Raw genomic sequence first — 14,698 nt, 5'->3', positions numbered from 1 at the left:
ATTTAGCCAGGTTGTTCTTGTGGATATGGTGATGATAAAAGATGTGTGAGCGAGTGGTTATTTACTCTCTCTTTATAATCAATCGATTTATCTATGTCAAGACAAACCACATAATACATGTTGTCTAGCAGGTTAAATTTGATGCTTTTAAGGTGGTTTGGAAAGAATATGCTGAGCAAATCTATCTTCTGATAATCACTAAGGTTCAACAGGTAGTAAGATCTCGGCTCTTTAGTGTAGATGATTTTACATTGGGAATATAATATTCTAGTTTTGTTGTTATGCTTTACAGAAGTTCTTTTGTTAGTTTTTATTATTTTTTTTGATAAATTTCCTTCTGTGTTTTTTTTTTATTCTAGTGCATCTTGTGAAATCGATATAAATGTTAGTTTTTTTTTTTTTTTGTATGTGATGCAATTATTGATATTATTAATTATAATGCAAATTGAGTGTCATGATCATATCATGACTTGAGTGATAAGTCTTTCTTCCTATAAGTCTTTCTTACTATAATGCATTATCCTATACATAAGGTTGTAATTATACAACAAACTAATGGCATTATATACGCATGTGTGGGTGTATTTGTGTGTAGACCTTCATCTTTCAATGCTTTCATTATAATATTGAGTGTTTGGTGGGATGTTCATAAAAAATCCCATCTAAAAAACTACCTGCATTAGTTTAGTTGATAGTGGAAGGTTGAGAAATGATTAAGAACTCAAGGGGATAATACATATACCTTTGCTTTATATTCGTGTCTTGTTTATGTATATATATATATATATATTATTAGTTATAATGCAAATTGAGTTTCTAATGATGAATAACACATTTCCATTAGTTATGTGTTGTTGTAGGGATTTGCTTTATTACTTGAAGTGTCTAATAATATATATATATATATATAATTCAAACAAAATCACTACAAAGTAAAGGGCGTGAGATACACTTTACACGAGCAGAGGATGTACACTTGTATATTGCCAACTCTCATAAAAACTTTGCTCCATAATATGCTCTTCTTGACTTGCCTACACATATAATGGTATTTTCCTTGTTTCACAACTCAATTCTCTTAACGAGCAAAATAAGAGCTAACACTATTATGGTTGACATTGAGTATGTGCTAACCATACTTGAGTCGCACACTACAAGGGAATCACATGTTTTTTATTGTGTCTTTATAGAGTCGAAGCAAATGTTTTGAATAGGTCTTTAGGACCCATGCATTACTCTGATGCCAATAAGAATCCCACTCCTTTCAAGAATACCTCTGATCGATGCCTATATAAATTGAGGTTAACTACTGAAAGCTATGGTACAGTATGTATGTCTTTGGAGTGGAGTTTTGCGCAGACTTTTTTCCTAGTTTTTACATATCAATGTTCTCATAATTGTATTAATGAATTGATCTAGGGAAGAATATTTCAATTATTATAACATCAACTCCTTATTATTGGTCTCACATGTGTCTTTTTTCACATGTTCTTTTTCTTTCTTGGCCACTCAATATTCATTTGCTTGTTTTAATATCCAATGTAATGGCACGCCTATTATATATTGAATTAACTTCTAATTTCCGGTGAACTTCCAAGAATCTAGCAAGAAAACTGTTGCACGCCTAGTAGTTTCACAGGTATGATTTCCTCTAATCAAAGCCGTCTTGTGATTTATTAATAACCATTAAGAAAAAAGGGTATGCTATCACTACTTTGTGGAAAATTTCATAGATATATGAAAGAAAGTATATACAAGCAATTGTTGTATATACAATAGATTATTCTCTTGAAAGCAAGCTTTATTTGTTGTTTCTCAATGAAGTAATATGCAATTCAGAAGATAGAAAATATGTAAAATAGAGCAATTAAGGTTTTGATGTATATAATTAATTTATGCAGGTCTTATATTAAAATATTGTTACCATGAGTAGTACTGGAAGATCTGGATGTACAACATAATACGTAATAGTATTCTGAATAGGGATTTTATGGAAGATCTTATATTTTATTTTGGGACACATATTAATTACTATTAAGATTCTTTTATTGAAACAATCATTTATTATTTATTTGATTCTTGATGCAAGTGTTCCTCCTATTGCATGATGTATGTATTTGGTATATATGTTTATATTTTATTTTGGCACACACATTAAATACTATTACAATTTGTTTATTGAAACAATCATTGATTACGTTGTTTGATTTGTTATGCAGGTACTCATCATATCTCAGTGATGTATGTATTAAGTATTGATATTCATTTTTTGTTTTGGACATGGATTAAATATTATTGCATTTTGTTTATTGAAAAAATAATCGATTATGTTGTTTGATTCTTGATACAGGTGTTACTCTTATCGGTTATGGATGCATTAGGTATATTGATGATATATTTTTTTTGGGACATTTATTAAAAATTGTTATGTTTCGTTTATTGAAACAATAATTGCTTACATTGTTGGATTTTTCTACTTACGGAACATGATAGACTATTTGATTGTTAATAGTTTAGTTTTTAGAATTAAATATAATTTGTTTGGAATTGTCTGATATTGCTTGAATATAATTTCTTTGGAATTTGTTGAAATAGATTAAATGTAATTTGTTTGGAATCGGTTGAATTTTTTTTTACTATAATTTGTTTGGAATTGGTTGATATTGGTTAAATATAATTTGTTTGCAATTAATTGATATTAGTTGAATGTGATTTGTTTGGAATCAGTTGAAATATCTTGAACATAATTTGATTGAAATTGGTTTAAAAATAATGAATTTAATTTGTTTTGTTTGAAATATGTTGAAATTGACATGTATTGTGATTGAAATTGATTTAATTTAATTTGTTTAGTTTCGAATGAGTTGAAATAGGTTTAATTATAATATATTTAGTATAATTTATTTGGAATTGGTTGACATCGATTTAAAATAATTTATGTTAAACAATTTGCTAAAATGTATTTAATATAATTTATTTAGAATCAATTTATTGTAATTGGTTTTGATCAAAATTAGTGTACTGTAATTTGATTGCAAAATTGAGAAATGAATTAACGAGGGATATGACAAGAGATTTAGTGAGAGAATTAGTGAGGGATTCGGAATTGCGAGATAATTAGTGAGGAATTTAGTGAGGGGATTTGCAAGGAAACTAGTACGGGAATTAGCAAGAGAATTAGCGAAGGATATTAACGAGGGAATTAGCAAGGAATTTAATCCCTGCAACACCTAAAAATATCGTAATCTCGCTAAAATCCCTCGCTATAATTTTGCAACAGAGGAAAAGCATCGCTAAGTGTTGCAACGAAAGGATTTCCAAGGGACTGTTTTGCGTTAAAAATTCCCTCGCATCAAGGGTGTGTTTACTTGTGAGGTTTTAGTTTTGGGTTTTGATTTTGAATAGTAAAATTTTGAATTGAAATAGTTGTTTGATGTGATATAAATATGTATGTGATGTTTTGAATGTAAAATTAGATTTTAGTGTAATAAAATAAATAAAAATTGGGTGTTTGATTTGATATTTTTAAAGGGAAAAAAAAGTTTGAATAGTAAATCAGGTGTAAAACCTGACAAGTAAACACATCCCAAGTTTTTCAAGGGACTTAATCGTTTAGCGAAGGAATAATTCCCTCACTAAACTATAAGTTTTTTGTAGTGCATGGATCTGGATGATAGAAAAGGGACAACTGGGATGGTTTTCTACTTTTCAGGAAACCCAATTACATGGTCCTCCGAAAAACAGGTACAGTGGCATTGTCTTCTCACTACAAGAAAATATCAATTTTGTAACGACATTTTTTTGTTCTTAAATCCAATTTTTTGGTTACTAATGCTATTAGTGATGGAATTGGGGATAGCTATGTGAACTATAAAAACATAATTTCGTTACAAATATACTATTTTTTTTCAGTGTCTTGTGAGGCTGAATTTATGGCCGCTGCCGTGGCAGCATGTCAAGCTATGTGGTTGAGAAGCTTGGTCAAGGAGTTGACAGGTATGGAAGCTCAGAGTGTTAAATTACTCGTGGATAACAAATCAGCAATAGCACTCATGAAAAATCCAGTCTTTCATGGTAGGAGTAAACATATCGACACAAAGTTTCATTTCATACGTGAATGTGTCGAGAAGGGTTTAATCAGTGTGGAGCATGTGAGTGGAGATCAAGAAAAGGCTGACATTTTAACAAAACCACTGCGGGGAGTGAAGTTCATCGAGACGAGGTCTCTGATGGGTGTTGAAGATTTTCAATGTGTAAATTAGAATAACGGGGGAGAATAAAAGATTTATTTCTAATTTTATTCAGAAGTTGGTTACACATTTGTAGGAAAAGTTGACCACGGTTTATATGCTTTGTATTTTGGTTTTTGTGGTAGTTTTCCAGTATGTATGTTTTATGTTTTCTCGTTGGTGTTGAATGAAAATTCAGATCATTTAAAAATGTTGATTACTGCATAATTTTTCTATATCGATCAACAATGCTTACCTGAGGAGTTGTGCCCGGCAGCAGCGTTGGAGGTCAACCCACCCACAGTGGCGGGGGTAGGGTTGGAGGTCGACACACCCACACCAGCTGGGGTGGAGGTCGACCCACCCACAGTGGCGGGGGTAGGGTTGGAGGTCGACACACCCACACCAGCTGGGGTGGAGGTCGGCCCACCCACAGCAGCAGGGGCAGGGTTGGAGGTCGACCCATCCACATCGACTGGGTTGGAGGTCGACCCATCCACATTGGCAGGGGCAGGGTTGAAGGTCGACCCACCCACAGCGGCTTGGGTGGAGGATGCACCCCGCAGCCTTAGCATGGGTAACATTCTGACGACGTATGGGGTTTGCCTTGTGCGTGCCATAGATTGAGGAAGAAAATGGGAAAATTAAACCTTCCTACTTTGTAAAGTATCTGTGTAAAAACACCAAGTTCAGGAGATCAGAAATTAGTTCAGAAAACCTCTACAAAAATGGACTTCATATTCGCAGTTCTTTACCTCCGATTAAGAATGGCAAAAGATGAAGGAAGACGCAGGACTTTAGGGTTTAGATCAGAAATTTAGTTCAAAAACCTTTACATAAATGGACCACAGACTTGCTTTTGACCTACGATTAAGAATGGCGAAAGATGAATGAAACGCAGACTTTAGGGTTTAGATCCGAAATTTAGTTCAAAAAACCTTACACAAATGGACCACAGACTTGCGTTTTACCTCCGATTAAGGATGGCAAGAGATGAAGGAATACGCAAGACTTTAGGGTTTACAAAATACTGAGAAGTAGGCATGACATAGGCCTTTATATATATAAAAATATATGTCTTCATCCCAATAGACTAATCTTTCAAAACAAATTTGGCCTATTTAACCCAAGTTTGGATTGGTCCAAGCCTATTTATATTAGAAATATCAGTATACCCAACATGTGAATAATACACAACTAACAAATTTGAGTTCGCCATCTTGCTTGATAAGATTGTTATTATGAAAACAACCCCTCGTTCAGTGCAAGTAACATTATCCAATATTTTTTTTAATACCTAAAAAATATGCTAATAAGTTCATTACATTACATATGAAGTTATAGGAAATAATTATTCTTTAACGGCTATGGAAAGAAAACTATATAACAGAGCATTATCGTCAAAGCAAATAATCAATGAGTTCATTTATGTAGCTACTTACTATAATATGAGCGTAGCGATTTATGGGAAGTGCAATGATCTACACCACGTAGCTTGGCATAACATTATGTGATACACATAAATGCTTATAATGCAAGCAAATCGTACAAAATCAGATAAAAACATTTAAAACACATACAATCTCAAGATTTGGTATATGAGAAATTATGAGTATGTTGAAATATATAACCTCTCCTCCGTTGACCGTGAGAATTTTCATTTTGAAGTTTTCCGAATTGGAAGAAACTGCAAGTACAGTTTGCATACTTAGATCACAATTTTAAAGATACAAAGAGATAATAAAATAGCTGCGCATGTACAACATATATTAGATATATTAGATCAGAATCAATGGCTTGTATGGTTCCTCACCTTGAACACCTTCCCGCGGGATAATTTCCTTGGCTCTCACACGGAAGCAGAAAATATGGAAGGAAAGAAAAACAAGCACAATGTTCACTCAACTTAGTGAGATGTGTATTTCTCTCAAACTCAGGTAGTTTACAAATGAGGATGATTCTTCTATATATAAATTGTATAATGGGTTGGGCCTAACACATGTTAAAGTATACCATGATAAGCTCTGTCTATAAAAATATGGATAAGGATAAAGTCTATCTATTCGGATAGACATCAACTTGGTCAAGGGGCAATCTGGGCATTCCTGGAATATTCTGGAATGTTCCGGGAGGTTACTATTAGTCCATTCGTTCTCGATAGCCTTCTGATTCAATACTCAGCTTGATGTTGGTCATGAAAAAAACCTCATCAAATGGATGTGGATCAGCCAGATGAGTGGGGTCTTAGAAAATTAGATTGGTTCTTACACTTGGGCTTTGGATAAATTTGGGCCTCAAATATCACATGTCGAAATTAACCGTACTCTCCTTAGCTTTTTGTCTTAAAAATTTCATTGAGTGTTTAAGGTATTCATCGCTAAAAATAAAATTACACTGCTACCTAAATAAAACGAAATAGTCAGTAAATAAATTTCAAAAATTGCAACACATCATTGAAACTTACAACTACAACAAAAATAGGTACTACGTTAATAATATATGTATTACAATATATAATTTTCATGCACGACTCAAATATAGTAGAAGATCATACTTTTCTCCTATTTTTATTAATTCTCTAGCCACTATATCTCTAAGTGAAAATGTTCATTAACATGTTAAGTTCGATCATGAAATTCAAGATTCTTACACAATTGAATACCGGACCTTCTATTCAAAAAATAGTAACAAAATTATGCAGGTAACTGATTTAAGGGATTAAGCCCATGATGAAAAGGTTTTTCTGAGATTTTTAAAATATATTTAAGATAAAGTATAACAAATAATATATGTATAAAAATAAAAATAAATATCATAGGTCTTCCTATAGTAACTCTAAAAACATCCTCAAAATTAAAAAATTTCTTTGACCGGTGCGTGTTCAAGTCGAACTAAGGGAATATGAGAATTTGATATGTTTGATTTAAAAAACTAAAATGAATTAATACAATCGAAGGGCTGAAAAATAATCTAGCTTCTAAAACATAATTTTGTCCAACTTAAAAAACAATAAAATATGTCTAATTGGGTAGAAATTGGATGAAACAATGGATATAAGTGATTGTGAAGTGTAAGTGAGTATTTAAGTGATAGAGAGGACGGAGCAAGGTGTTTATGTATTTCCTATGACTCATGACTTGATTGGTATTTGACCTAAGGGAGTACAACCATACTTTACATCCATAAACAATAATATTATTTCCAAGTGAAGCCGTTGTCACCGTACCAATAAGCAAACACATATGTCTTATTAATCATTATCAATTTTTTTTTTTAATTAGTGGCCCTATCCCTATGATCTTTCTCTTTAATTGAGGTTAAATTCAACTTGTAACTGAGCAGGTAGACAAGGCTCTGTCGTACATAATTGCTACCTATACCTTGTTAACAATGCAATGCGGGCATAGACATAAATAGTTAACTCTTCCATATCGTTCCATAATATTATCAAGAATCTAGTTTAAACAACTCAAGTGTGAACACGGAGATTTATCCCTAATCATTTAAATTGTGTCTTTTTAATTTTCTACGTTACTCTCGAATTAAGAATTTATTGTATTTTTTCTGTCAATTTCAAAACAAATAAATTAAAAATTATGAGAAATTGTGATTTTTTTCCCCATTAGTTGCGGCTCATTATTAAGGTATATAATTTTATGACATTAACTCATCCATAGTCCGTTCTACTACCGGAATTGGAAAATAGCACATGAGGAGCATGTGTGATGATGCGGCAGCACTAAAGCTTTGATGGACTTTCCAGAGCAAACGTGGGTGTTCAGGTGCACTTGTTCTATCCTCGGCTAGGAAATTAAAATAATTTATTAAGTTTAAGTTTTATTATTATTATTTTTCAATTTTGTTGTATTTGATTCCCTCGCCAATTTTCCATAAATGTTGCTTTTATCTTGTGTGTTGACTGAGTTTTGCCGAGCATTTCAAATCTTCACATGAAATTCTGTTCTAATATTTTCAATATGTCATATAATAAGTTGACCATTACACCATCCGTTTTGGTCATTCTTGTAGCATGTTGGAATGGAACAAAACAAGTTCTGCAGCTAAGGACACCATCCTTTATACACATTGCATAAATTCCTCTTTGGTGTCAGTATGACAGCGTGACAACACCCAAACATTTTTGTTTTATGCCAAAAGAAAGAAAAGGAAGTTTATATTAACTAGATAGGATACCAATTGTTGATCATAGTATTGAGTTTGAAATAGATTCCACCATTTGATTTATGATTTCTTGAACAAATAACAATGGGTGTGGTTTGTTCAAAACCTTCGTGGATCTAAAATACCAGCAAAATATATAAGGGATTTGAAGTCAATATGAAAGAGTAGAACTCATTGAAATTCATTTTCATCTTTCTATATAACTTTTCAAGTCCAAGTTAAATTCAACTATTGCATACTTTTTTAGATAATAGAATGTCCACTAATGATAAAACCATGTGGGAAATATTTTGACAAGATTTGTATTAAATGTAAACAAATAATGAGTGATTTAATGGATGGTATGCCAAAACATCTAGAAGTGTTGAGATGTGTAGTCATTTGTAATAAAGTTGACTAAAATTGTTTTTCTAACGAATAAAAAAGACCATTCATGCTAATGACATACCTTTTTAATGATCACCTGGGATTTGGCGACAATCATGATTATGAAAATTTTGTGGAGTCAAATGTTTTTAAGTATTAAGGTTAGGTAATTCTTTGAAAGAAGCTAAAGTAACAAAGTGGGAAAAGAGAGAATTGAGTTTTTCACATTAGTTTGAGAATATTGAGCTTCTCAAGTGTCGGTTAATGGAGAAAATTCATAAAAAGGTAAGAATCTATTGTTGGTAGGAATGACACTGTTTGGGATAAATCATAGATTTGATTGATCAAGTGCTCAATATCAATTACCAGTAGTATATCTGATTTTTAATATAATTTTTTTTAAAAAAAAATCAATCTTGAAAATTTCAAATATAAAAAATAGATTATTTTATTTTATTTTATTTTTACTGTTGAATAATTCTTCTATGGTCAAGCCATAACCTAAAGTAGAATGTTACTTAGATGATGCTCCTAACTTCCCATTTCCACCGCCGGAATTCTTTTTCCAAATATTACTATTTTACAGAATAGTGACTAAGTGCCAACAAAACCAATAATACTTGCTTAAGTAATTCTTTCACTCACCTATTTCTTATAAGCATAAATTCGTTTAATTCATGCTTTATTGTCATTTAAAAGTTGAATCACTTCGTAGGTGTTGGCCACAATGAGAAATTTTCTCACGTCTTCCCCCATTGTTTATATTACAAATATACAACCTCATATTGCTATCACTTATATCCATTAGCTCCATTTAAATACACCGGTGCTTATACAGATCTTGTTCACCTAACAACTCACAATTTGTATTCACTTCGTTCATTGGTCATAGTGGAACACTGATTATAGTTGTAACACAGGTTTGATCCAACAACCAATTAATGTACATTCCACAGAGTCAGCATCAACAATCTAACCGCCAATATAGACGAAGAAAAGCCATATTTCAAATGCACGTATACAAATTGCAATAAAGGTTAGTTACTTCGAAGTTCCAGGAACGGCACCATCGGATTATCATATCGCCTAGGTGACACGGTGCCACCATGTTGACAAATTGGCAATATGGCAATTTACCTATTATAAAAAAATGGTAAACCTTAGATCAATGAACTTTTCATAAGTTTAAAATAATATATAACCGTACTGAAACATCACCATCAAAATACAAAATTAACTTAAAGTGTTGAAAACATAATTATTAAAATAAAGAAACACTATAAAGTTCTCAACTCAAGAAAATAAGATAAAATCAACAAAGTAAGTTTCGACGAAAAGAAAAATAAACATGCAAATAAACCTTACATACAAATAACCTTTACTACTGACCAATGTTGGCCAGTGATGGTGGGTGGAGAAAACAGAGGCAAAAAAGAAATGTAGCGGCAACCTAGGTTTTTTTTTTTTAGGGGTGGGGAAAGGGGGCGGGGGGGTGGACTGAGCCAAAACAATTCGAATTGGGTTTGGTCATGCCAAGACGCCAGGCTTGCAAAACGGTGAGGCGAGCTGCCTGGTGCTAGCAGTGCACTGCCAGGACACCAAGGTGCCATGAAAATCATGATTATAATGCTCTATAGTAAAACTAAAATTTAAGTACTATATGTTGCTGACGATTTCCACAAAATACGAAATAACATGCTACAATATGTGCATAACATAAAACCAACAACATCTTCTATAGAATTAATATCAAGACAACATATTCGGTTTACAAGCACCATATACAGTTTTATTTATGCAGAATCAAACTCTGAAGGTGGTTTCCTCTACTTCTCTCACGACTCACCCTCGTCATGGGGCAAGCAACCAAGAACAATCTGCAATTGAAGGAAAGATAATGTCATAAAAGAAATTTCTGGGATGAGTTGGCTACATATATTTATTTTGGCGTCCGATTTCACAAATACATAGAAGAGAGATCACAACAACACATGAGAAACAAGAAAAAGAAAGAGACACAACACTATTGCATACAGTGGAACACTTGATGAACAAAAAATTCTTTCAATCAAATATTAACTTGTCACATTAATGACTATGTCGAATGTAAGCATTCTATTCTAATTTATTGAATATTAGATGTATATTTTATTAGTTATGTAGCAACTTTAGTCATTAAATTAAAATCAACATCTTTTGCTAAGCTCGGGCATTTTAATTCAGCTACAGTACTTCCTCTATCAGTAATTAATTTATCACAAATTTAGTGGTGCCAATCGAAAACCTTCTTTCAAGAAAGGAACTAACCTGTAGAGAAGATGCAGCGATCATAGGTCCTGCTACTATACCGCCAAATGCTGTTCCATCTGGCTGAAGTAAGGCTGTACTCAGCCTTCCATCATTGTCACTTTGAAGTCCACCTCTAGATGGAACAAAGGAACCGACTATTGAAAGAATTTGAAACGGACCCTATACACACAGGCACATAAAAATAAAAATAAAAAATAAAAAAAATTATAAAATAAGGATAGATGACTAACTAGAGAAACATGCTCCTGATCAAAAGGTACCGATATTTATTACTTGAAGATTAAATTTTTAATTGTACTTAAAAAAATGCAATTCATAGCATAGCATTGAATTGGCCATAAAATTGATAAAACATCCAATTCAATGATTACTGTCATTCCCAAATTGAATATAAGTGCAACCATAAAATCGTTAACATCAAAGGCAAGTAGTTGAATAAAATGTCATTTAAATGAAACATTTTCTTTACGAGTGCAGATGGATGAAAAAATATTATAGAAGCATGCAGATAAACACAAAAATAATTAATTAAACAAAATCCGAGAAAGCACAAGTAAACAGACCAAAGGTACCCTCCTAGCAAACTAAATGAAAAGTCAATATAGATTTAAGTAATTTAGGAAACCTCGTATATTCTGTGTTCGCCATGTTCCGCAGGTAGTCGGATTGTGGCGCGTGATAACGTCCCAGTGATTGTTATTACGAAAACAACCCCTGGTTCGGTGATAGTAGCATCAACAATCTTTGCTAAGAGATCCTGAAAAATATGCCACTAAGTTCAGTACGTTACAAGTGGAAACTGGTAGGAATAAAACAAGATCTCATCAAGGTAAATAAAGTATTGTTTAACGGCTATGGAAAGATAAATATGTGTCGAAGCATCATCGTCAAAGCAAACAATCAATGCAGTTGTTTTATTTAGCTACATACTAAATTACAAGTATAGCAATTTATAGCAAGTGCAATGATCTACACCTTCACGACGCGTGACACAAAATTACATGATACAAATATAATTGCTTCTAGTGCAAGCAAATCATACAAAGTAAACAAAAACACATGTAATCTCAAGAGTTTGAACATGAGGAATCATCATTATGTTGAAATATATAACCTCTCCTTCATTGACTAAGATAATCTTCATTTTGAAGTTTTCCGCATTGGAAGAATCTGCAAGGACAATCGTCAGCCGTAGTGTTTAGGGTTAGATCAAATTCTTATAGTTAGATCACTATTTTATAAAATGCAAAGAGATAATAAATATCACTCCAAGATTAGATCTTATGCTTACCTGAGGAGTGGTGCTCGCCAGCAGGGTTGGGCGTCGAACCACCCACACCAGCTGGGATGGAGGTCGACGCGCCCACGGCGGTAGGGGCAGGGTTGAAGGTCGACCCGCCAACAGCGGCAGGGGCAGGGTTGGAGGTCGACCCGCCAACAGCAGCTGGGGTGGAGGATGCACCCCGCAGCCTTAGCTTGGAGAACATTCTGAAGACGTATGGAGTTTGCCTTGTGCGCGCCATAGATTGAGGAAGAAAATGGGAAAATTAAAACTTCCGACTTTGTGAAGTATCTGTGTAAAAATATACAAAGATTGAGGAACAAAGAGAGAAGAAAAGGCAAATATACATCTATAAATTTACAATACCCCAAATGGCCAAATGAATCGTCTAACACCAAGTTCAGAAGATCAGAAATGAGTTCAACATACTTCTACAAAAATGGACCAGCAGTTTTTTTACCTCGGATTACGGGAGAAGATGAAGGAAGAGGCTGGACTTTAGGGTTTTCACAATGCTGAGAAGTAGGCAAGACCTAGGGATGGCAATGGGTAGGGTCCAGCCACACCCAAGACCCGACCCGACCCAAAAACAGATGGTTGGACCCAAGATCCGATTCGAACAATACCTGACAACACCTGACCGACCCGAATTTTTTTAAAAGTTCTTAATATTTAACTTGAAATTGGTCCCGAATCCGTACCCGGACCCGACATATATTAAAATTTATATATTTTATTCAAAAATATTATAATAAAATAATAATAAAAAAACTAAAAACATTTTTTAAATATAATTTAATTTTTTCATATATATATATAATTAATATATTAATCGGGTCCGGGTCGAAGTAGGATCCACCCTTTGACCCGAGATCTGACCCAAACCCGATAAGGGTACACATTACCCGACCCCAAATAAATAAATTGGCCGGAGACTGTTCATATTAGAAATATCAGTATACCCAACCAGTATATTTGATACCCTAAAAATTGCAAAGTTTTTAGCAAAAAAATGCAAACTATGATTCCACTCTTATAAAATACGGAAAAATTAGATGTAACATGTCTTTGATCCAAAACCCGTGTACAATCCACACACTGAGCATCAACACTCTTACAACCAATATAGACGAACAAAAGACATACGCTAAATGCAACTATAAAATTTGCAATCAAGGTTAGTTATGTTTGGATTCCGGGTATGGCACTAAGGGACTATGATATCGCCTAGTTGACATAGTGCCCGCCATGTTGATGAATTGGCCAAGTTATCAATTATAAATTTCTAATATTTAATATAAAATACAAAATATAAAATACTAACCTTAGATCACTGAATTTTTAATACCTTTAAAACAGAATATCATCTTACTAAAACATGAAAGTATTAAACATCACTAACAAAATACCAAATACCAAGATGTTAACTTAAAAGTTTCAAAACACGATTATTATTATCTATGAAAAACTATTAAGTACTCATGCATAATCAAGAAAATTAGATATAAAATCAACAAAATAAATTGGTATGAAAAGAGAAATAAAGATACAAAAAAACCTTACATATACTGACCAACGACGGTAGTGATGGCGCGTGGAGAAAAGAGAGGCAAATAGGACGAGAAGGGGAAATAAATGTACCAGCAACCTCGGGGTTTTCGGATTTTAAATTCAAGCTGGGTCAAGTACTTGATTCAAACAATTCAAGTTAGGTTTGGTGATGCCTGGCCACCAGCCATGTCAAATAGTGAGACGAGCTGTCTTGTGATACTGGTGCACTGCCAGGAGGCCAAGGGGCCGTGATAACCTTGATTATGCTCTAAAATAATACTAACATACTAATACTATATATTGGTTTTGATCACCAAAAAGAATATCTTGAGTCTAAAGGAGTGTACTCATTTGAGATTTCATTGGATTTAAAAAAAGTCTATTGATTTATATAGATTTAAAAAAATCCACCAAAGTCTATGTGGAGTTTGATGAATTTCATATATTGATTAAAATGAATTTTATAAATTTAATTGGATTGTTTATAGGTTTATATAAATTTCATATTATTGTAGAATAATTGTGCTATTAGTTTATATAATTAATATAAATTTATATGAAACACATTTTTAAATTTTAAAAAATATTTAAATAATTAAATAAAAATACCAAAAAATATAATATTTAAAATAAAAAATATGTATTTTATTAATGATGTATAATAATTGTAGCATAATACTATTTTTATATATTAAAATTTTTAATTTTAAATATGTATATATGCATTATTAATTTAATAAGTTTGTGTTAAATGGTAATGAAATAAAATAAATATGGA

The 14,698-nt window shown here is 32.7% G+C and overlaps 1 protein-coding gene and 1 long non-coding RNA gene across 3 annotated transcripts; both read right to left on the bottom strand.

Moving 5' to 3' along the window:
- Positions 1 to 414: 414 nt before the first annotated feature.
- On the bottom strand, positions 415 to 6,186 carry LOC127262436 (uncharacterized). Its single transcript, XR_007841129.1, has 4 exons — positions 6,043 to 6,186; positions 5,861 to 5,916; positions 4,486 to 4,899; positions 415 to 1,034 (listed from the first exon to the last, which is right to left on the bottom strand). It is a non-coding gene; the product is annotated as an uncharacterized LOC127262436 (long non-coding RNA).
- A 4,262-nt stretch (positions 6,187 to 10,448) lies between these two features.
- LOC127262434 (AT-hook motif nuclear-localized protein 1-like) lies at positions 10,449 to 12,871 on the bottom strand. 2 transcript variants are annotated; one of them, XM_051291111.1, is made up of 6 exons: positions 12,830 to 12,871; positions 12,379 to 12,660; positions 12,202 to 12,257; positions 11,713 to 11,844; positions 11,085 to 11,246; positions 10,449 to 10,654 (listed from the first exon to the last, which is right to left on the bottom strand). In XM_051291111.1, the coding sequence occupies exons 2-6, from the start codon at positions 12,608 to 12,610 to the stop codon at positions 10,613 to 10,615; spliced, it is 624 nt and encodes a 207-aa protein (XP_051147068.1). In that variant the 5' UTR covers positions 12,611 to 12,660; positions 12,830 to 12,871; the 3' UTR covers positions 10,449 to 10,612. The 2 variants fall into 2 exon arrangements, with proteins under 2 accessions (XP_051147068.1, XP_051147067.1); XM_051291110.1 differs by having other exon boundaries at positions 12,736 to 12,835.
- Between the last annotated feature and the right edge of the window lie 1,827 nt (positions 12,872 to 14,698).

Source organism: Andrographis paniculata, unplaced genomic scaffold (assembly GCF_009805555.1).
Source record: "Andrographis paniculata isolate CXL003 unplaced genomic scaffold, ASM980555v1 Contig65END, whole genome shotgun sequence".
Taxonomy (NCBI): domain Eukaryota; kingdom Viridiplantae; phylum Streptophyta; class Magnoliopsida; order Lamiales; family Acanthaceae; genus Andrographis; species Andrographis paniculata.
This window is presented reverse-complemented; position numbering and strand designations above follow the sequence as displayed.